Source organism: Telmatherina bonti (assembly GCF_933228915.1).
Source record: "Telmatherina bonti genome assembly, chromosome: 18".
Taxonomy (NCBI): Eukaryota; Metazoa; Chordata; class Actinopteri; order Atheriniformes; family Telmatherinidae; genus Telmatherina; species Telmatherina bonti.
This window is the reverse complement of record NC_136616.1, coordinates 28,431,105-28,456,356: the sequence shown is the minus strand read 5'-3', so window position 1 is coordinate 28,456,356 and position 25,252 is coordinate 28,431,105. Positions and strand designations below refer to the sequence as shown.

Here is a 25,252-nt window from a genome sequence, read left to right as displayed (position 1 = left end):
TCTTCTTCGTGTCGAAAAAAAACAACGGTCCAAACAACAAGTGACGCATTACCGTCACCAACTGGTATGGAGTGTAAGCTGCAGCGTCTCTCGTTAAAAAGATGAACGAATCACATGGTCAAAACAGCCTGAAAACTTGCACATCTGAAGTTCCTGTGCTGAAAATTTGTGAGATCCGGGTTAAGCATTTTTTTCAGTGTTTTGAATCCGTTTCCTTTGAGTCAGTTATTACTTTTATTATTAACTATACTCCATTGAGCCTCCTTTACAGTGTCATTGCCAGTAAGAGCTGGTATCCAATCTAAATTGTATAAACCAGTGCTTTAAGTGGAACAAAATAAGTGGTGGTACTCCCTTAATGACTTGCTGTCAGTTTGCCATGCAAATATTGGACAAAAACATGGCTGATACTTGATCTGTTGATCTGTAGATTAATAGTTTTATAGCACTGTTCAGTGAGAGGCTTCTTCAGGTCCGATGTAAGACTGAAAGATCCAGAAGATCATTCCTGCCAGCAGCCATCCGCCTCCAGAACAAGACCTCCTCAAATGAATTACTATCTACTACAATATTGAATTTCCCCTTGGGGATTAATAAAGTATTTTTGTTTAATTTTCATTTCATTTAATTTTTATTTCATTTCATGATTAACTTGAATTTGAACATTTTGATTTTAATGGTTTGTGTCTTCAGCCCTCTACTAAAAGTCTTACTATAATGTGACCGCTCAAATTAGTCCCTGACAGGTGATTACAGGGTCTGTCCAAGGAAGAGCATGAATCTTGATGCAGATCAGGGTGTTTATTTTACCCTCTTTGTTTAAGATTCACTTTGTCAAACATTTTACTTTGGAATTGCAAAACTAGACTTATGTGACGGTAAACTAAGCAGTCAACAAAAAAAAAATAACAGGTAATGTTAATTACGCAATCAGTCAGACACGCATGTACACCCACACACACACAGGGAGAGAGAGAGAGAGAGAGAGAGAGAGAGAGAGAGAGACCTCTTTCTCTTGCTTTCGTAATCACTGCCCAGTCTAACATTTTTTTTTTCACTTTATTTTTCTTTGTCTTTGACTATATCTTGTGTGAAGCATATATCATTTCAAGCCTCAGAACCTGGTACTGAATATAGTTTAACTTCTGTGGATTTGCTGAATAATTAACTATTCACCCATATTTTAACACTGATTCAATGGATGTAGCCACAAAAGAAGTCGTATACACTCTCCGGTCACTATAAACACACAAAATGTTTGACTCTTTCTTACATTTATTTGTTACATTCTGAATATGTGAGCGTCATGCCACCGACTTGTCAAACCAAACATCAAGATAATTTAATTTCATGACTCTTTTTAATTCTTTATCACTGCTCCCCTGCACTGCTGCCACCCCGAGGGGGCCACGATTGTTCTCTGAGGTCCAGTCCCAAGCCTGAATAAATGTAGGTTGTGACGGGAAGGGCATGCAGCATAAAATGTGCCAAAAAAGTTGTAATTAGAAGCTTTATTGTCAATTAAGAAGTCACTATTAGACAATCAAATAGTTAACTAGTGACCTGCACTTTCTCACTTTTATTTTATAAGTGGTGGTAATGTATCAATAGACTGTCCTGCGATGCCGAATGACTCTTTCAACAAAGATTTCATAGTAATGTTGATGCATTTGCAGAATCTTTCCGTAAAACCAGCATCTATGTTGCTTTTCTTCAACTACTTGTCATCTTCTTTGTCATGTTTTAACATGGCGCCATCAAACATAACTGTATGGGTAAAACTGTTTACTCATGCTCATCAATCACATGCTGCTGGGTTACACCAGGAAGAGTAAAACTCCACACACACACACACGCACACACACACACACACACACACACACACACACACACACACACACACAAGGTATGCTACCTGACCAGTGTTCCCACCCACTGCATGAGAGAACAAAGATTATAAAACCAAAGTATGAAGATTTACAACACTGAGACGCTGCTGCTGACGGAGGGAGGGAGGAGTAGCGGAGAACTGAAAGTTAAAAATGGCTGAAAAAGGAAAAGAAACTAATTATTATATAATATATATATTATTCAGGGGGAGTGGAGAGAGCCCAGGACAGCCCTTGTGCCCACATGATCAACCTCTTGTGAGGTTTCAATAATCCTGGACAGTAAATTCTTATAGTATGGTATGTAGGTTCAGACCACACATCAAACTGATAGAAAAGTACTTGTCTGGCAGTTTTATTCTAAAATAACCTTGTCTGAAGGTGGCCCATTGAGCCCTTTTAGGCACAGTCTTGTTGCGAGTGTAGAACCAACCCAGGCAGTACAAACCCACACTTAACCTAACAGCATCTGATCAGCATCAGAGACTGAAGCTACCGCTACTGTAATGGAGCTCCCGCAGACGCATGACTGCATGTTTTAGCTTTCTACTGATACATGAGGGCAGTGAACAGAATACGGAACAGCTTGAAACTTTGGTGCCTCTTGGTTTTGTGTTTATCGTTTCTTTTTCTTTCATCTGCTTTTGTGGAGAAAGTAGATTTTGTACAGAATTTTTGTGCACTTTTGTGTGTTAAGAAAGGTGGACTTGCTTCTGGACAACTCAACCACTCTGTAGACCTGAGTAAGACCCTTCACTCCCAACAGTTCCCCTGGCACCATAATATGGAAGCTGTAACTAGGAGGGGTTAAAAGCAGAGAAAGGATTTCCCAGTTTGTATTAATAAGTATAAATTCGTATTAATATTATTATTAAAACAAGGTGCTTAAAAGTATGAACTACCAGAGAGTGTTGTTATAACCAGTGCATTTGTCCTCAAGAGGATGACAGTTCTGGTGCTTTATCCTGTTTGCTATGCAACCAGCTTGACTAAACTTTCAGCCAATCAGCATTCAGCCATTTGGACATAGCAACTTCTGCATAGTTAGGCTTTTGGAGGACTACATCTGTGTGTCTGTTATAATTGTTTGGTTAGAGGAGGCCTAGCCATAGCTCCATAAGATGTTTAAGTTCAACCTGTTTTCACTTTAAATAGTGGGCGGTAGCTAATAGTAGCTAAGTAGCTAGTACAGGATAGCCACTCGCTTGATTATGTCAACTTCCCCCACTGGCCTAGAACTAAATAAATGTAACTGTATATATATATAAATAGATGTTAAAACTCTTTTACTCATTCTTTAGCTTTGTTATCAACATCTACTCTTATTTTTATTGAGTAAAAATTGATGGTGTAAATTATATACTGTCTGAACTTTTTTCATTTTGATATATATATATATATATATATATATATATATATATATATATATATATATATATATATATATATATATATATATATATATATATATATATATATATATATATATATATAATACACTACTAACCTCCCCTCCCACCACCCTCTTTAAATTACATCTAAATGAAAGAAGTTCAGACAGACTAGTAGTGAAGACCCCATCAGAGGGTATATAATTTACACCATCAATTTTTACTCAATAAAAATAAGAGTAGATGTTGATAACAAAGCTAAAGAATGAGTAAAAGAGTTTTAACATCCTGACTCACACAGTGACTGCAGCATCACATAAAGCTATGCATGCTTTTGTCTTGAGATTTATCCTGGTGTAACAAATAACATTTCATGTTTATTGTTCTTTTTTTTCTTCCTCCAACTCATCGCTCCATCCTCCATGTTCATGCCCCTTAAATCAGATAAAAGGCCACTTTGTATAAAAAGATGGCCTACTTATCGCAGCAACAGGTCTGTGTCTCTATCTGCAGGTGATGTGTAGGAGGCAAAGCTGTCAAACAGGTTGAACAGGTGCAAAGTAGCTACTTATTGTCTCAGACGTTTGTCTTTCATCTCTCTCACTTGGCATTTTTCTGTTTGCATGAACGGATTTATCTCTACATGCATACTGATGAAAGGACAGTTACAAGCTTGTTTCAAAGGATAAATTATGTTGAGGCTGGTTACAGAAAATATACCACTATTAACAAGTGATCAGAACTTTCCTCCCATCATCAAACAGAAATAAAAGACAGTTTAAGAACTAATTTTGTGCCTCTTTGTTGTTGCCCCTCTTCTTTCAACTTTTTACTGTCACTCCAGCAATAAAACCTGACGTTGCTTAACAGAGGGTCTGTTCTGGGGAACCCTGGTTCTTGTGACCCCTGGGCCAGAACTGTGAAGGCCTCATCATTATCTATTTTTACAGTATCGATGACAGTTAGAAAGGAGATAGAAAAGAAAGAGGAGAATGGGTCACTGATCTCACCGAACTCCTCCAACAGCCCAGGCAACATGCCATTCATGTAGTCTCCCTGCGCCACACCTCTGCTCCTACGTAACCAACTCAACTGCTGACAAACTCTGCTGCGCTTTTGCAGACATTCATCCAACCTTGCAGTTGTTGACAGACAAGAGTGTCTGTGTGAAAAGTCCTGTGTCATGAACAACACAGACAGAGAAGAAAACTAAATAAGTATACAGATATAACAAGTCAACAGGAACAAAATCACTGCATTGTTTGGACAAAGACTGATTTGCACAAAATAAAAAATATATACTCTCTTTTTGCTAGAAATGCATCAGGACAAAAGTAATGTTTCAGGCTTGTCCACTGATGCCCAGCTAGAATCAATCACAATGAAACTGAAAAGGACCTGCATCAGCCGCGGAACAAGAAAGCCCACCCGGATGCTTCAGCACAACAAGAGCCAGAATGGATCAAGCTGGTGTTTTGTTTCAGATTTTCTGTCAGTATAAAGATTAAAGACATCTCAAGTCTCATCTCTCTCTAATAACAGATTTATTTTCCGTCTCCAGAGAAGATAAACTTGTAGGAAAGGCTTTCAGTTTTCACTGACTGAATATGTAGGAAAAAAAAAAACTTCAAGAGAACAGAAAAGCTGCATTGGCTGGTTTTATAAAACCAAACCATAAGATGTTCCTGTTCAATGCATTTGAGAAAGAAAGGGATTTTTCTTTTCTTTCACGTTACATATTTTACTTAAGACATTTTCATTTCTGTGTATATTGAACCATTTAGATGCAGAATCCTGCTACATGAACACATTTTAATGGCTTTACCTTTCAACATACTTTTCAACCTTGAACATCAAAATCATCACAAACTGAACCACCCTTCAACATGTCTTCCCACACAACATTTCATTAGGATTTAACAGCTACAACAAAAGTCTGTGTAAAGCCACAACCGGTTAACTTCACACTGCTTTTATGACCACAGTTTAAACAGGTAGTGGATGGTAGTTTTTTACCTTCACATAAGAAGTATGTTCATTTACTACAGAGCAAACGCTACTCTTGTCTAAGCTACAAGCAGTGGTGTAGGAATTGTGGAACAAAGTATACCCACTTCTTTTTCAGTCAGCATTGAGTGTACCTACTTCTAAACCCCTTGTGATGCGGCTTTTACAATTATGAATATGAATACACACACTGTACACACTTTCCCTATGTGGTCGAGCAGCTGAGCTAAGGTTACCTGTGCTACAGTGCTGCAGTTAGCCATCAGCTGCGTTAACTTTAGAGATGATAGAGATATATGTATATTATCCTGTCTTTCACTAGTCTGTGTACCAGTATGCTACTGGTTTAGTCATTTTATAACCCTTCCTCCCTGAGACCAAAGATCAGAAATTATGTGATAACTAGAGAAGCACTCGGAGAACGCGAACCTTCGCCGAGGCCTTTAAAAGGTTCCTGGATCCAAACGAAGATCTAAGTCACCACCAAATTTTAATCAGTTCTTCTTTATCAAATTTCCAACAAATCCTGAAAATTTCATGAAAATCCATCCATAACTTTTTGAGTAATCTTGAACACAGACAGATAAACGCAGATAAAAAACTCCTCGGCTGAGGTAATGAGCAAATATACTGACGGATTTTAGGGCTGAACTAAACAGAGTAGTCTTAAATGTCACTTTTTCTGAAACAATATTTTTCTGGGCCACTTTTTTTCCCCGTTTTTTGAAAAAAAAGGAAGAAATTGCGAGTATACCCACCTCATGCAGGACCACTACACCACTAGCCGTAATGTTAATAGGTCGGCGGTCGATGCCGTTGTTTGGAACGTTAAGATCCTTGTTGGGATATTTGATTAACTTTGACTTGAAAAACTAATTTAGTGTCATTGCTTTTAATACAAGCCGATTCATGTTCCATGTTATGCTGCAAGCTTTATTTATTTATTTCATTTCAAAGTGTTGCTACTATACATTTCCCTGTAAGTTACTCTGGGATACTTGTCGGGAAGTGATCTGAAATCATATCATAATATTTTATAGCATGGGTGTGGCAGCAGCTGTATTGATCTCCGGGTATAATGGCCTGTCATGTTAGTGGTGATTAATAATGATTAGTATTGATTACCTCTATCGGTGGCTTGTTTATTACCTACAGTCATACAAAGTTTGCCATGAAAGGAGGTATGACAGAGTTTACATTCATTCAAAGTAAACATCATTACCTGAGCTCAAGGAGGTAAGAGAAGATAAATACAGACTTGTCTGTTAAGTATGAGGGTTAAGGTGCCCATGTGTCCAACACAACAATCTAACAGCCTCTTTTCTCCTTGTTATCGTACAAGTTTTTCTCCTCTCAGCTGAATCATTTTAATGTGATGCAGGTAGGTCACAGCTTTGGAAGGGAGACATGAGGCTTGTCTTTGCATGAGATGGGTGATTTATAGCACTTACTTTTGTTGTTTTTTTTGTCAATAGTTTCATTTTGATTGTTTCAAGAAGCCTTTCGAAGGATGATTGTGCACCCTGGGGTGATAACAAAGACAAAAACAGTCAGACAACGGGAGGGGGTTGTAAGCAGCCAGCATAAAGCGTCAGTGGAACAATGACTCCTGAGTGAGTCACTGGGGTCTTCTGAGCTGTGATACGTTAAACACAACAGACTCTGACATCAGCTGTAAGTCTGCAGACAACTAATACAAGCTGCTGATACGAAGAGCAGGGATGTGGTTATGAATCTTTTTTTTTTTTTTTTCAAATTAATGACTGATCATCTTGGGAATAAATACTGAGGTGATGCAATTTGCTAGGTCATCAGATAAGACTTGTTTGCATTGTTTATTGATGAAAGTATTTAAACACATAGATTTCTTTTAAAGTTTATCAATCGATTTTGGCCTCAATTTACTCAGAGTAAAGTCTTGCTCAGATCCTTGGCTAATTTATGTGTACTGTAACTTTAACTGCTGATAGGCCAAAAATGATCAAAACCAAATATTACAAATCAGGTCAGTATTGCAGGAAACACAAAGAAAAGCAAAAAATTTGCATATGCAGTCAAATTTTTGCACCCACTGCAAATGACACGACTGCATGCAAGCATGGTGATTTGTTTTTATATTTATTCAAAAATAAAACAAAAAAAGGTTTTTGTCAGTGTGAAAGTTTATTTATACTCCCTTTCCTGTTATCATCACCTGTGGATTTTGTTTCCTATTATTAAAGTTTCATTCTCTTCCCAGCTGACAATATTATGCAAATATTTTGAGATAACAGGATGCCTTCTATGAAGCTACATTGAAGTCTGTTTTACATCCATCTTGCACATAAATAACAAAAAAAAAATGCATAACAGGTACATTAAGATCAAATTGTTCGAAAGAAAAAGAAAATGTGTAAAAGTGTCAGTTTTAGCTTCAGCTAATTCGGTCAATAGTACTGCACCCGTCCTGCAATAAAGCCTCCTTTCAGGCTGCTGCAAACAGCTGTTACAGTTATTGTACCTTCCCTTATTAATCTGAATGAGGCAGGACAATGTAATAGAAACCCTGGTAAATGGCACCATCCTCCACTGTGACTCAACAGCCTAAAGTGCTAACAAAACCTAAACAGCATCACTTTAATTAGATGCGGATGCACACTGGCAGCTGAGTGTGTGTGAAAATACACCATGGTTGGGGTCATCAGCAGGAAAAGAGAAGAATTTTTCTTTTATATCAGCTTTAAATAGGCTAATGAATAAAGTCTGAAAAATCTGCATGAGGATTTCATTTGTCGTATTTTATTTATTCAATCAAAACTAAAAGAAGGAATGTTACAGTGTTTGATCCAATCTGTCTACAACCTTGTCTACAACAAGCCGACAAGGTCAACCTGAGATATTTCATGTTTTATGCTGTCATCTTATTTTCATTTAATAATCTAGATCTACTTTTTTATTTCAAGTCTGTAACATATGCATTCTCCAAAAAAGAAAAAACTTAGAGGCCAGTTAAAATAAAATAAAATAAAATAATAAAAAAATAATATATACATATATATATATATATATATATATATATATATATATATATATATATATATATATATATATATATATATATATATATATATATGTGTGTGTGTGTGTGTGTGTGTGTGTGTGTGTGTGTGTGTATGTATGTACACTCAAAGCTTATTTGTTTTTTAGTTTCTAAATGGGCTTGTATGGAAAATATGGAAAGAGCCTTTGCTGAAGGTTAGACAAGCCCTGTCTCTTGCTGTCTATAAAACTCTTTTAGAAAAGCATCTGTGTCTAAAGTTTTTATCCTTTGGATGTACTTGTAATTTTTAATTTCTTATGTCTTTTCGTTTTTATGTCTAGCTGTTAATGGTTCTTTAATCCTTGTTTATTCTTTTTTTCATTTTACAGCACTTTGATCAACAGTTATGTTTATTTTAAAGCTCTTTAGATAAAAATGCTGTGACATAAGGTATAAATGAATGCCATGTTCTCCAGAACTACGATGAAAGGAAGGATGGAGCTAATCCAAAAGCCAGTCACCTCTGTGACTGCAGCATTAATTATCAGTGTTTACTGAGATTAGAGCTACATGCTGTGTTTATGACATTTTTCCATGGAAGTACGCTTTGTCAACAAAGCAATGCACAACGACATTCCACACAACGGCATGGCTGACGAAGACAATATGGACACTGGCCTGCCTACTGTTAGGAAGCACTCCCATAAAGAAAATGTAGATGGAACATTTAAACCAAAGATTAGAGCTTAAAACATATTTGCAGAATGTATGGGACAAGTTTATGGCAGTAAATGCTTCATCAGGTGGAATCTTGAATGTCAGAAGGTGATGAAGAGGGGAAAGAATGACATTAAGATGTAGAAGCTTTACTGTCCAGTTTTTCTGTTGTCGCTGAAAACCCTCCTTTTTAATTAATCTTATAGTTAGGATATGAGCATCTCCTGAGTTGGGGACTGCATGTACGTGGCCCAACTGTGCAGGTTATGCTCTTATAATTAGGGGTAGTCTAGCCATCCATTACTTATGCAGCCATGGGGATGTCCCCTGAGATACTGAGTTGTACCTTGTTTCCTTTTTCCTAATGTATAAATACATGACAGTATTGCCATCTCTAACATATTTCTCTTTGTTTCCGCAGGTATACCTGAATAAAAGCAGTTGTACATGTTGATCTGTCTTTCCTGTCCTCTCCACCCCAAACAGTCGAGGCAGATGGCTGCCCTCCCTGAGCCGGGTTCTGCCACAGGTTTTTCTTCCCGTTAAAAGGGAGTCTTTTCCTTCCCACTGTCGCCTCATGCATGCTCAGGATGGGGGATTGGATCGAAGACATTTGAATGGCTTAAAATGATGTGTCTGTAAAGTGCCCTGAGACGACATTGTTGGGAAGTTGTACTATACAAATAAAGCTGAATTGAATTGCATTACTTATAAACAAATGTAAGGAAAATGACCAAAGTATGGAATAGGTTTGGACTGAAATAACATATGTATGTATGTATGTATGCATATCTGGATTTAATTTCCTTAGTCTAGTTAGTACATTTTTTTGCTTTCATTTTTGATTTAGCTTTTTGTATATTAGTCGTAAATAGTGAAGGGCTGCTTTTAGACCGTCTGTTGTTGCCGTTTTGATCTTCAAGAAGCTGAAAGTAATGAACACCATTTGCTTTTGGGGCCTTTTTACTGTTGTGTTCAGCTCTGTTCTGGTTTAACTGTGTTTTCTTCACGGGTTCCCACCTTAAAGCGGAATGGAGAAGAGGTGGAGAAATAGAGGAAAAGAAAGACAGACCGAGAGAAAGGTGGGGTAAACCGGTTCAGCAGGTATACAGAGCTTAACAGGCTCTCTCGGGCTTGTTGTCACCGTTATTTCTGTGGCGCATGCGCGCTGGGGCCAGTTTCCTGCTTTTTAAATGAGTACCTGTGCTGCATTTCGACCCACCTCTGTCGGCTTCGTGTATGTGTGTGTGTGATCGGGGATATCTGCCGGTTTTTTTCCCTCCCCCTCCATTCAACCCGCTCTTACACTCAACTCTGGCACACTCCCGTTATTTCAGGGCGCCGCGGATGATTCTCGTCATTACCTGTTGCTCACCTGAGCCGACTCACCTGTCCCGACGCCGAAAGACTTTATTTTAGAGACAGAAACTAAATCTGGCAAAAGAAAAAGGTGGAAAGGAGGGACATACAACCTGGGCATTCCTTACGAAACGCAAAATATAGTGCGCAAGGAGGACGGAGAGAGGACCTTCACCTCCCAGTCTTCCTCCAACTCATCAGTTTCCTGCTTTGAAACTGTTACCTGGCTTCACCTCGGGAAAACGGTCTCTCTTCCTCCCCACTAACCAGGACGGCTATTTTGCTACAAATTAAGAATGCCGAGGGCCTTTCTGGTGAAAAAGACGAACGTTTCGCCTGGAAAGCGGAACTGGAGTGAACTCCCTGATCATGAACGAGGGGACGTCTACATCCCAGGTGAGTCCACGCTGTTGATGAGCCTTTCCTCGTTTATTGTGCTGAATAAAACAGCCATGTGAAGCTACAGCAGGGTTAGGGTTTCCTTTGGTGTTTACGCACAAACTGGAGGTTTTTTTTTTTTTTTAAAAACATGGTTTGGGAATTCGCTGGGAATACTGGTGTGGCAGGTGGGGAGGGGTCCAGTATAGTGATTGTAACGGGGCAACCAGGGCCACCATATAACGGGAAAGCCAGCGGGGCCATAAAGAGACTATAGTTCCTGCTTTTAAAGCGCAGATGCGTGAAAGAAAATACGCTAATGTGCGATTTTGAACTGTTATTTATATTAAATTTTCATACTAAATAAATACATTCACACTCCACGTCAGATAGTTCAAGTTTTTTCTTTAAATGATGTAATTACAAGGAAAGAAAATAAACTGAAGGAGTGTTTCTTTTATTTTTTTGTTTTATTCTTTTTTTTAATGTCTGTATTTTTTTTTTATTTATTTATTTTTTTTTTTATCACGTCCTATCTGGTATTTACCGTAGCTGCGGCCTTAAGACAATCAGAAGAGCCCGTTGCTTTTCTAATCGACCTTCAACCCCAGATTGCAGCTCTTCCTTGTTCAGTTCACCGACTCATAAAACTGAATGGAGGCCTGTTGTGCAGCCTTCATACAAGCCACAGGATCCTTATGTCACTTATATTATAGATAAAATAGATGTTTCGTTTCCATCTTGCCTGTTTTCCTGCTTTTTTTTTTTTTTTTAGATTAAATTTACCGTCTCATCCTCAAAATTAAAGGTACGTCTTCCTGATTATTGTCGTCGACATGAAATGAGCGACCTGCTATCCTCTTAGACATTTTATTTGTGCAGTCTGCTGCAATGGCCAGAGTTTGCCATCAATTTTACATTTAAATGACTAGCTGAGGGGGTCCACCTCTACCCAATAATTCTGTCTCCCCCTTCTCATTGAGAACAATCCCCATTGTTGCCATCGGCGGAGTTTTTTTATTGTAAGACCTCGCCGGTATCAGATAACAAGTAACGGACTACACCCTCGACCTCTCTCCTTCTCTCTCACACACACCCTTCCCCCATCTTTGCCTCTGTTTGTGTGTGTGTGTGTGTGTGTGTGTGTGTGTGTGTGTGTCTTCCTCCCCTCATCTCATCACCGTTAACTTTTAATCATTGACTTCTACATCCTCCTGGGTGTTTTAAACCGGATGACTTGGATGAAGTGAAGGAAATATCTTTATTTTTTTTACGGTTTATATAAACTCAGAGTCTTGCGTGACCCAGTATTTAATATTTGTAATAAAGGAAAAATGGGAATTTAGGCTTCATTAACTTCCAGTAGCCTCTTGGTAGCAATTTTTATGCACTTTAAACTGCGTAAAATAATATATGTCACGGTTATTTTTTACATGTTATGAACCTGAATAGGAATAAGTAACCTATAACTTTATGGGAACATATCACATTAAACAGGAATACCCAGCGTGCCTTTAAACGACTCTTAAAGATTTAAAGATAACATTAACCCGTGCGCAACAGCCCCTGCTGCGCCAAAGCCAGCCATGGTTTCTGGTATGTGCCGTTACTTGATGTACCTGCCTGGTGTGTATTCGTGTGTGTCCTGTAGCCTATATACACGCACACACTAAACTGAAACCCTCACAGTGAGAGCTATGATAATGGCTTCAGACACAGGCGTGTTGCATACTTTAATGCGACACCCAATAGGTTACCATCAGTTTGGACAGTTTTCTCGCTGTATGTGTGTGTGTGTGTGTGTGTGTGTGTGTGTGTGTATGTGTGTGTGTATGTGTGTGTGTTGGGTTTATTTTTATCTTATAATCCACAAACATGTGCCAGGGCCTGTTTCTGATGGGTAGTCATTCTGACATCAGTTGTTGAGTTTACAGTCTGGTTTATCCCTCCCCTTTGTTTCCAAACACACAGACCTGATGGGTTTTTAGAGTCCAGCAGAGTTTTGTAGAATATAAGACATCAGGATGTCTGTAGGATGGCTCAGATGGAAGGTGCATTCCTTTTGAGCTTTGATGTAAATGTTCATTGCAACAGATTTAACTTCTTATAGTTTCAGGTGGTTAGACGGTCCTCTAACTGTCCATTAAAATAAAAAAATCAAAATCCAAGCTGCATAAATACACAGTTTTTTCCATATTCATATAATCATTGTTAGGTGGCTTCATGTGGAGATGCAATCCTATTTGTTCTCTCATTACTTAACCAGTCTAACCACAGTCTGTTTTGTTTGGCTGAAAATGCCAGAATCTAGTGGAGAAGAAGAACTGCAGAATGAAAGATATGCTAATTAAAAAGCTGGGCATGAATCCATTTCCCTGCTCAATCCAAGCCCTATTTTTATGGCAAATTTCTTAACAAGTTTAAGGCTTCTAAACACACTGAAATATGCTTTTCTTTATTGATTCTGTGAGTCACTATGATTATAAAGATGTATTCTCCTATTGAGACTCAATCGTGTAGTTAGAACTGAGGCTCTGTGCATATAAAAAGCAGGAACACAATGTGGCATCAAACAAACATTTAATGTCAACTTTAAATTTTATACCTTTTTTTTTTTTTTTTTTTTTTTGTCTGTCCCAAATATAAAGTCAGTTCTTTAGTATAGAAACTCAAAGGAGTAAATCCAAGTCTCCTTACAAAAGAAAACATTTGCAGGCAGAACTCATGTTTAGTATTAGTTTTTTCACTTTTCAGACAGAACGCCACTGAACGGACATTCATGTCAGGCAAAATAATGACTTATCTCAAGACACAGATCTGAGAGTTAGGACTATTTGCTTGTGCCTGTTATGCCAAGACAATTGAATAAACAGATTTCTCAAAAATAACCAAGCAAGCATTTTAGCAATCAGCGCTAAAGCTGCTGCAAGGTTAATGTTTAGGCTGTTGGATGAATGAAAATGTAGCAGACCCTTTGAAAAGCTTGCTGCAGCACACACTACACCTTTAGCAAACACACACACACACACGCACGCACACACACACACACGGGCTCACACAGAAACAATGAGACTCATCCTATTTTTTATTAAAGTTATCTACTGATAATTAACTCCTTTTTTTAAACAGTAAACAACGTAAAGAACTAAAATAAACTCTAAAAAAAACCCATGTAAACTCTTCGCTCTCTTTTTTCCCCCCTCTCACTCTTACCAGAAGTGGAATCCTTGGGTTCTTTTGAAACCCCTCACCATTTCTCCTCACAAACACACACCTCATTCATTGGTGAGGGGATAAGGAGGGGCGAGCAAACAATACAAGATGAGATTAAATGTCTGACTCGCAGCGGTCACCACAGAGGCTATCGCCACACAGGTGTAATGAAGACAGATTTTTAAGAGACTGTGCTGTCACTGTTGTCAGCATGAAGGATTTCAGTGATGTCAGGCAACACTGAAGTTGTCTTTCTCTTCTAAAATGCCTAGAAATGAAATACAATAGACCCCATAAAAGGTTGTTTAGATACACAAGCTTCTCCTTACAACTAAGTCCAAGGATGGATAGGTCAGATGTTTTGGAGACATGTATAGGGGGGGAGATAGTGGATCGGTAGAAGGATGCTGAGCTTTGAACCAGAAACAGGAAAACAAAAAGATGAGATTAATTGAAGAAGTGACAGATGACATGAAGTTAGTTGGTGTTAGAGTAGAGGATGCAGAGGATGGAGGCAGATGATTCACCACAGATGGGGACAGCCAAAAAGGAAAGAAGAAGATTTCCCTGTAACATACTGCTCCTACAAACAACAGGATGGACATGTTACAAGAGAAAAACAAGAACGGTATCACTTCCTGATTGGGTTTAGTCAGCATGTTCACTTGGTTCTGGTTGGAAAACTACCTTAAAAACATCATGGTTAGTATTAAAATACAGCATTTCAACACCATCATAACCTTCATGCACATCTTTTTTACGACTGCAGCTCCTCTCACATCCCCAGAAGTCTACCTGCATGAAAAACGCCACTTCTTCTGTCTTCTGTTCACTCAAGATGCAAGAAGCTTTGGTTAGTGACCCCTGTACGGGCATCACATACCTGTGTTTATGAAGTGAAATGAAATGCAAAGAAAATTACTTTATTAATCCCCAAAGGGAAATTATATATATATATATATATATATATATATATATATATATATATATATATATATATATATATATATATATATATATATATATATATATATATGTATATATATATATATATGTATATGTGTATATAATTTCGCTGTTGGGCCTCATTTGCATCCACATTTGGGTTTTATCTGATTGGGACTCTGCAAACTCAACTGATTCCTTGTTTTCGCTGGGGTCAACTACACCTGCCTCTGGGCTCGCAGAACACACACACACACCTGCACGCCTGTGCTGTATATTGAGCTGCTGCTTCAATGGTTTCTCTTTTTGTCTCCCTCTCTCTGTCACTCACACACACACACACACACACACACATTAGCCCTGTGGGGGTGGATTGTTTGAGGAAGGTACAGAGCTGGTGCTGCAAGACTGTCTGGTCCGACAAGTCTAACTGTAAATGGTGATGTCTTTGTGCGTTTGTATTTCTAGGCATGTGTGTGCGTGCAAAATAAGTCACACAAAACAATTGACCAAATGCGAGCACACCCACACCCACGCACTGAAGTGGATGCACATGTTCAACTCTGCATGTTTGCCCGTATAACGATTGTGCAAATATGAAGTGGTGCAGGCTGCCTGCAGTAGTGTCGTTGTTTTCTCTCCACCTTCTATTTTCTACCTCACCCTTTTCTGTCTGGCTCTCGCTGCCATGCTGTAAAACTGTATTTACATTAATAAACGTGCAGCGACGGGATGAAGTTCATCAGATTAGCAGAACTAAATGCGTAAACTCGAAAGCTTTCCTCTAAGCATAACTAATATTTAACTTGTGCTGCACAGGAGGATAAATCAAGTAAACTGGCAGCACAGATGAAAACACACTTTACTTCAGATTCATGAGACCAAAAGTAGAGGAAAAAGAAAGTGAGTTGAACCTGATAGACGTATATTTTGTCCCTCTCCAGTCTCCATCTTCCCTCAGTCGGCCCTGATGATGGAGGCTGAGGCCAGCCCTGCTGAGACTGTGCCTCTCTGCCTCAGCAAACACTCTCACTCCGACACATGTGCCGAGCTGCCATCCAGCACGGTCCTCGGTCGACCTCGTAGCCCAGCATCAGAGGGGAAGTCAGACATCAGGAGGAGGTCGCAGGGCGGCTCCACGTATGTCCGATCCAAAATCAAGGTGAGAAATATCTCGCGAGTGGCACGACTCTTTACCAGACAGAGAAAATTTTGAAATAAAATTGCTAACTTGATAATACACATTAGAAGACCCTCGATATAGAATCTACAGGGGATTCTCGCTCCATTTTTTTTTTTAGATTTAATCAGCCTGCATTGACTGATTTTATAACTGAAGAGACTGATGTAAGAAAAATATTGACCTCATGACATTTAAAATGAATAATAAACTCAAATGAAAATGAATCTCGGATGTAATTTCGGCGTGAATGACTTTTCCTGTCCTTCCTCCCTCCCTCTGCTTCAGGTAACTACAGGAGAGTTACCCGATTCCACTCCTCCCATTCCCATCCCACCTACTTCAACCCAGCATGCAACTTCAGTGCCAGCTGCCCCAAAACCAGCTCCTGTCCTTTCGGAGGTGGTTTCTATGGCGACTGGATCATCAGGTCCAACCCAAAAAACATCCGCAGCGACAACAGGAAGGTTTGTGTGCCAGGTAAGCTGACGAGTCGAGAGGGACAAGATGACATTAAATTATCTTCCTCAATATGTGTTGATCTTTAGTTATAGAACTGTATAAATACACAATTCAGCTTTGAAGATAAATTATCTCTTTAATATAAAACTTTGATTTTAAAAAAAAAGGATGCAAAGATACGACACACAGTGACGCATCTGCTTTTTAGCAGAACTTTTTAGTCAGTCTTTTATTATGTATTCAAAATGACTTCATAAAAAAAAACAGAATTTGATAAAAAGAAAGTTATTCAATCGTTTGCTTTCTTAACCAGTTAGTCCAGTCAAGGGTCGCAGGGAAGCTGGCAGGAAATTAGCAGGCAAGAACTAGTCACATTCATTCCTTTTTACAATGATCAGTTAACAAAACATACAGTAAAGTAAAGAATAAAAACACAAAATGTACCTTTAGCACAACTTTTGTTGTATTTAGCTGCAGAATTTCTGGAAGTACTAAAAAATCTGTGAACATTTCTTGTGAAGGCCTCTGTCATCTCAATTCTTTTTAGTTTTCAGGAACTCTTTTATTAAATGTTTTCCAAAGAGCTTTAGGTCAGGGCTCATCATTGACGTGTGAAAACTGACCATTTTTATTAGATTTTGTTGACTTTTTTTTTTAAAGAATAGAACAACGCTCCTATTTTTTTTTTTTTTAATTGAATCCTTTATTTCAGCAATTGTGTCATGAAGTAACATAATTACTTCTAAAATGCACTGATCATTTGACTGATTTGGTCGTTTTTTAAATTAAAATATAGCACCAGAATAAGCAAAGCAGCATGACAGAACCTCCACCGTGTTACTGTATGGAAGCTGGAAGTTTCCCCATAAACCAGTTCTGCTCCTTCCTGCAGGTTTTAGAAGTTGCTCTGCTTCAATACTATATTTTTTTTAAAGAAAAACAAATAAAAGGTTTGAAAAGCAGTTGGAGATTTATTACATTTTAAGCCAGGTGACACAACTTAATCACAGCCAAAACCTGCAGGATGGTGGTCATGAAGAACTGGAATTACCTGACAAGCACTAAAGCATATAGAGAAGGTTTTTACAAACAGAAGTGATGTTTCTCTAAATGTCCGCAGCTTTTGCCCACAGACCCCCCCTTCAGTTTAGTTTACAGGGTAAATTACACCGACTGTTGTGAACTTCTGTTTTTTTTGTTTTTTTTAACCATTCTTTCTGAAATCATCTTCAGACTTAAATTTCATTCCAAAATGTGCAGAAAGTTGTTTCCACGAGCATTGTTGGGGTTCCTACCACCACTTTTTTTTTTTACCACATCATCCTATTTAGATTAAAAAGAGAAAATTTGCTTAAATAGAAGCCATTTTATTCTGCAAAAGCCATTTTTTAAGAGATTATTCAGAAGTTTTAGTCATTCTGTAACTTTTTAATCCTGAAAAACTCCCTATTTAAAGCTTTTCTAAAGTCACTGACAAAGCGGAGCTTCTGTTGTTCTGCTGATGGACCAGATGCGCAGCAATACATCACAAAAGCGGTGTGGAGAATATGCAGACAGCTCCTCCATGCTTCACTCCACTTAGTCCCAAAAACCGCTGAATGTACTGTGAATATGACATGTTTGTGTTGCTGATGTGTTCAGATTTGCCAGAAGACTTTCCAGTACCACCGCATGTTAAACAGACACATCAAGTGCCACAATGACACCAAGAGACATCTGTGCAGCTTCTGCGGCAAAGGCTTCAATGACACTTTTGACCTGAAGAGACACGTGCGCACACATACAGGTAGCCACGCAGTTTTTCTATCAACACACACATGCATTATTAGCATTGAGGCACACAAGCGTTACATGACCGTCTTTCAACTTTCATTCAGGTGTCCGTCCTTACAAGTGCACCCTCTGCGACAAGGCCTTCACCCAGCGCTGCTCCCTGGAGTCCCACATGAAGAAGATCCACAGCGTCACCCTGAAGTACGCCTACAAGGAGCGGCGCAACAAGCTGTACGTCTGCGAGGAGTGCGGCCACACGGCGGGAACGCAGGACGCGCTGCAGATCCACCTCCACTCGCTTCACCCCGACAGTCCCCTGCTGAAGGGGAAGGGTGCGAGGAGGGCTGGAGGTGCAGCGGGGACGCCTGTAGGAGGATCCATGCCGGGTTCTCCACAGGAAGCGGACAGTGATGATACAACCGGATCAGCTGGGCAGTAGAAAAGAGAAAAAAGCTGTGAGAACATAACGAAGCAGGGACGAGTTACTTCATGGAGATGTAAGCGATAGTGATAAAGAAGCAGGATGTATAACGACGGGGAAAGAAAATGTTTTGTATTTACTGTACATTTGTATATTTCTGAATTTATATACTTGGATTTGGGTTTCTATTGTCTAAAACAATTGTTATAATGGACCAAATAATACTAAGTCTGTCTAAGATGAGCCAAAACATTATGATGCCCCCTGCCTAAGATGAAATGAGTCCTTTGAATGATGCTAAAACATCTCAAAACATCTGTAAGGAGCCATTTCTGATTTATTAGACATCAGCAGCAGCAATGATGGGTCAGATTTTTTTGTACTGAAACACAGTCTTGGCAGTAGTTCCTCAGGACTTAACACTTTCTAGAGGAGCCTCTAACCAAGTAGTCTAACCCATCTGCCCATTCATTCAACACCCACCCCTTCGACTGAAGGAAAACTTACATTTTTCTTTCTTATTTGGTTTCACTATAGTTGCTCATAATGTTTTAGCTCATATGTGTGTTTCTTTGTGGTACTGCATTACCTTTGAGATGCATTTTTCTATATAAAAATATACTTTATTCATTAAAAGGGAGTAATATATTACATAAAACTGACTCATTTTGGCTTAAATGGTTCACTGCAGCTGGTGAATAATAGTTCAAGGCCAGAGGAAGGAGCTCTGGGGAAATATTGCTGCATGATTAGACCTTTGGTTCATTTATTCGATGGCTGTGTGGTTTGATATTAACACTTATCCAGTTTTAAACAAACAAACAAAAATGAGCCTAAACGGTTTTTGAGCTGCGTTTATATTAGCATGAACTCAGGGAGTTTGCCACTACTTGAGTTGTATGTTTTTCTTTAATGGAACAAATTTAATGTTTACATACGAGTATTTTGGGGGCAATTTTTGAGGCATCCTTAAGAATTTACTCAGACAAAACAATCTGGCACTTTTTAAACACCACCATTATTGGATGTAGGATGTTGGAACAACTTCACTCTGGAGGATTAGATGTCCCACACACATGCAACTTTTCTCTTGAAAGCCTAGAAACTGTTTTTCAGCCTTTTCTTTAAAAGATTTCAACTAGAAAGATAAGTTGTTTATTAACCCTTTAACTTTAACGCCAAATATCTAAAGGCAAAGCAAGTTTATTTGTACAACACCTTTCATGTGCAAGACAATTCAAAGTGCTTTACATGAAACATAAAAGCATTACAAATGGTGTAAAAAAGCACAAAAGACAACAGAAATAGCAAAGTCACAATAAAATCATAAATTATATTAGAATAATTAAAAGCAAGATGAATTAAATAGACAGTAAAGTGCTAATGGAGATCTTTGCAACAATGAAATCACATTATTGCTCTGACTGTTGTCCAAGTTGTTACCAATGTAACTCCTGCTCTTTTTGAAGTACTCCACCATCTGTCTGAACTGTACTGTGCATTATTTTCTGGTCTATCCTCAGACCAGGAAGCCACCAGCTGGATGCTTACCACTTGCTGCAGCATGAGTCAAGTTCCCACTGAGCAATAAACATTTCAACATAATGTCTACCCTTTAGCTGCAATGCAGACCAGGATTATCTTGACAACACTTGATTTGCTTTTAGATTTACACAGTTTAAAAAGTGCATAGAAGAATTTGACTGACTCGAACATACACACCCGTGTGTTTACAGTGTAACTGTCTGATAATTGTGTGAGTAATAATAAGTCAAAGCTGAAAATCTGCAAAGTCTCCTTTTTTAACTTTGAATAGCTTTAAATGTGACTTCTAAATCAGACGACAGTCAAATGGATGCATTATAAATCTAATCTTGTAGGGTTTCTTAATGAGTAAAGCATCCACAGTCAGTCAGGGATTTTAGCGAGAGATCGCTCTGAGAAGCAAACCAGGATAAAAAGTAGATGGACAAAAACAATTCAGGAGTTGGAGTGTGTGTACTTTGACTGGAGAGCCACTTTTTGAGTCCCCAACTATGTCTTGAAAAGTTAAATTGTCCCCGAATTGTTTAGAGTACATCTAAAACTTATAGGCTTAGGTTAAGAAACTCACTTAGAGAATAATCTACATAAAGAATACAGTCAATATGTTTCTGAACGTCTGCGGAGCTCGACTAGAGGGACATGAAACACCCAAACATCCATCGTTTTTGTGGTTTTAATGATGGTACATGGTATTCTCCTGACACACTTACAGATCTTCTCATATCTTTCACCATTAGTGAGTTCTGGTGACTCTGAAGACCACAAAATATGGTTTTAATGATTTTTGGACTCACTAGATTAATCCGACTCCCACTGGTCTTTGGATGGTGGCATCTCCATCCTGTAAGAGAACCTTCCTATGACGATAGAAAAGTTTCAGCACGGGGGAAAAGGGCTCCAAAATCCCACCACAGTAAAACAACCAGACTGTGACTGTAGGAGACAAATCTGTGCATCAACAACTGTGAGTCCAGCTATAAATCAAACAGTCACATCTTCTGAAGCGCTACTGTTTGGTAAGTTTGGGAATTTCTTGTTAAAATGATCATGTATTTGTTACAGCTTCAGTTCTGGCTTCAGAAATTGTTTCTTTTCACACCACCTATTTGTTTTTTTTCCCCTGCCGTTATTCCCTCATTATCTTGCCTTTCCCCAGGCTTGGGCCTGTTTGTGTGTGTGTGTGTGTTTAGGAGAGGTAGAGGCTGCAACTGGGTGGGTGAGGTTGGATTCCTGATCTTTGTCAGGTCTTGTTGGAGGATTCAAACACTCACTTCAGCCTGAGGACACAGAAGAAGAATCAGATAACGGTCATGAAAGTTAACCAACACTCAGTGTATCAAAGAAATACAAAAGACTTATTTTTACTGTTGTTTTTACATCTTCCACAAGTATTTCTAAATATATATATATATATATATATATATATATATATATATATATATATATATATATATATGACATCTTCCTACATGTCTCCAAGGCCGGCCCTGGACCGGCTGGTGACCTAGGCTAAGAGGAGTCCCCCCCCCCTCTATGTGGCAAAATGCTTACCAAAACTGAAGCTACATAGCTCAGCCACACACATTTTATAACTAATGTCCAAATTCTTGTCTCTTTATTGACAAACAAATCAAAGTCACGTTGAAACGCTCTAAATTTAACATTTATTCATTCATTCATTCTTTCATTTCCGAACTTCTTAGTCCGATTAAAGCTGGGGTTGGTAATGTCGGGGAGATAGCAACATTTGAAGGTGACGCCCTGTCTTGGCTCCTTCCCCTCTGGTTTTGGTCCCTGCATGATCAAAGGCTTTTTTATTCGCAGCTTTTTCTACCAATGATTTTTCTCTTTCTCGGCTGTTTAGAGGGAGGAGAAAAGTAAACCGAGCCGGGTTGGGAAAATCCTTCCTGCATTTTCTCAGTATGGGGAGGGATCTCAGCTTTGTTTGACCTTTTCTCAGCCATGTTTGCCTTCTGAGTTTCTTCTTCACTACTTTGTATTTTCATCCTAACACGCTGTTTATATGCAGAGTGTGGCTATCAGGTATGCACTGCAGGAGGGGAAGGAGGGGAGCCAGAGGAAGAAGCTTACGAAATATAAGAAATGAATAACTTCATTTGGGTCTGAACATTTGGATTGGTCAGAGTTTTTACAGATTTACAGTAGACTGAACCATATGTCTTATTGTTCATGAGTAAAAAAATGTATAGACTAATGTCAGGACGAGGAACCACTTCATCCAGAGTAAAAAAAAGTCTCTGAGCAAGATTACCTATTGGGCGAGAGGCAGGGTACACCCTGGACAGGTCTCCAGTCCATGGCTCTCTAAATTTAACAAAAATGATAAATAGAACAATATAACACTTCTGAGTTTGTTCTGGCTACATCAAAGTAAAAAGTTAGCACGCGCTGCCTTGATGTGAACTCAAACCTCTGCTCTGGGCCCGTTTTTTCTCCTCTTCATTTTTTGTAAGCAGCAACTGACGGCTGAGATAGTCTTCATTATATACTCTTCTATATAGCAGCACATGAACAGGTCAAATCCATGTCTTCCATCAGTAGCGTCATTACAACCTGGATGTGCCACTCTCACCCTGCCAGACCGCAGCAGCAGGTCAGGCAAGGCAAGGAGGTTGTCATCATTAGAGAATATTTAAGCTTCTTTTAGTTTCTATATTGTATTTTGTTGAGTTATTATTTAGGAAGAAATGGGATGGAACTCCTAGGTCGTCTATGCCCAGAGCCAAAATCCAATGGAATCCAGTCAACGGCTTGTTAACAGGCAGGTGCAGAAGATGACAAGTTGTTGGAGAAGCTTTGCATTTGAATCAAGTGTGTTGTATCGGCAAAACACTAAAACCTGCAGTATGGTAGCTCATAAGAACTGGAGTTGGAGACATCTGCTGTAGGATGTCACAGTTCCATCTGCAGTAACTGAACCAGCTGTCTGCTTTGCTCAACATTTTGACCATATGCTGGACAATAGACACATTACATGAGCTTCCGCTAACCAGAGATGTTTTTAAAGCTTCAAAACTGCTTTACTATTAGTATTAACAGTGAATCAGTGGCCAGATTTAAATAAAAAGACAGACCAAGAGCATTTTCTGCCCAGATGGATGGACTATGGAAACATCTGCTGAGCTGCAAATGAAGATAGCAGCTGGTGGAAAGTTTTCTGGTAGTTTTCTAGGATTTTTTAAAGATATTTCTAGAGTATTTGTACATTCTGTATGTAGCAGCCTGCATATCCGAAGGGTTTAAACATATATAAATACGTATTATTATTTGTGACTATTGTATTTTTTTTTTTTTTTTTTACACTTGAAATGATAATTAAAACATTTTTGAGTGACATGAGGCTTTGTGCTCTTGAAACTTTTAACTCAGACTATGTTGCTAAATGGCGCCATCTGGTGGTGAAAAGTGCAATGAACCAAGCATTTTATTTTTATTCTGTTTTAATCTATTTTAAAAATCTATTTAGATAAATTCCGTGTATGAAACTTTTATTTTTACTTTTAACAAGTATTTGACTAGGTATCAGTTTAGCTCAGTGTTAAGTATAGCTCCAAGGGATATTTTAGAGAACATGCAAACTCCACACAGAAAGGCCATCTTTCAAGCCTCCAACCAGTCAAGTCTTGAACCAGCAAACTTCTTGCGGTAAGGAAACAGTGTCATGGCCAGGTCTAATTTAAATCTAAAATGTAAGATAGTTTGACATGTTTGCTTTAAAAGCTGGATATTAGACTTTATGGAGTCGTTCAGACATCAGACAAAGACAATGAAAATACCTGGAGGGGTTGAATCCAGAGTCAGAGCTGAAATTTATCATTTAAATTTTGTATTTGTAAAATAGTATCTGTAATAATATAGTATGTGGGATAACACAAAGACACATTTTAGTATCAAAATATTTCAGTGGCCTTGAGGATTGGAGCTGGACACCCCAGCTTAGTCAAATCACATTTGCTTAAAATGATTAAACTGATAGACTGTCAAATTTGTACAGCCTGCAACTAAAATAGCTACCAGTAAAAAAACAAAACAAAAAAACAAACAAACAAACAAAAAACAAAAACAAACAAACAAACAAAAAACATCCCAATAAAAGACAGTTTTGTTGGTACAATAATATCTTAGACTTATTTTCCATCCCATCTCATAAATTTATATAAAGCAGTTATACCAGCAGTTTGGACCTGAAACAAAATGTACGTAAAAGCCATTTAGTAAACCCACTGTGTCTAGTGTATTGCTATTGGTACCACTGGTTGAGAGATGTTAGAAATGCCATTTCACAGTGTATCATTTGCAATTTTTACAATGTTGTGGTGGGGAAGAGGGCACCTGGAATACTCTGGGCCCAGGGGCCTGTGCACGCTTAATCCAGCCCTGCCTCTTCGTCCTGCTGTATATAATCAAGGTGCGAATCGTTGGGGGGGTGGGACGACTACTTTTGATGTCCCCCCCCCCTCTGGTCATTCATTTTTTTGACCAGATAAAATGGGGGGGGGATAATCTAATGTTTCAGTCTTTGATCAAAAACCTACACGGGGAAAAGGTCAAACAAAGCTGCGATCCCTCCCCATACCAGACTGCACTGCTAAGTTTATAGGTAAGGGCATTAAAAAAGTAATAAGAATCTTTTAAATAGGCCAAAATTTTGGGAATATTACACTGACTTTCATTCTTATTTTTCCAGATTTTTCTTCCAGTTTGGAATGAGGAAACCCGCATGAAACATAACACGTAATTTTATTTTATTTAAAAAAAAAAAAAAAAAAAAAAAGATTTTTTAAAATGTTCCCTGTTTTTTTTTCATAAATCGCACACTGTATATGTAATATTTACCACTGTTTGTTTCTGATACGGTCTATGGTCCTGCTATATAAAATATCGCCGCTAGAGGTCACTGTTCAGCTTACCGCGTCTCCTCGACGGTCACGT

General features: G+C 38.5%; 1 protein-coding gene across 1 annotated transcript; it reads left to right on the top strand.

Moving 5' to 3' along the window:
* Nucleotides 1-10,678: 10,678 nt before the first annotated feature.
* ovol1a (ovo-like zinc finger 1a) lies at nucleotides 10,679-18,772 on the top strand (the record flags this gene model as incomplete). Its single annotated transcript, XM_079257826.1, has 5 exons — nucleotides 10,679-10,778; nucleotides 15,863-16,080; nucleotides 16,387-16,578; nucleotides 18,202-18,346; nucleotides 18,438-18,772. 5 exons carry the CDS (start codon nucleotides 10,679-10,681, stop codon nucleotides 18,770-18,772), a joined length of 990 nt encoding a protein of 329 aa, XP_079113952.1.
* Between the last annotated feature and the right edge of the window lie 6,480 nt (nucleotides 18,773-25,252).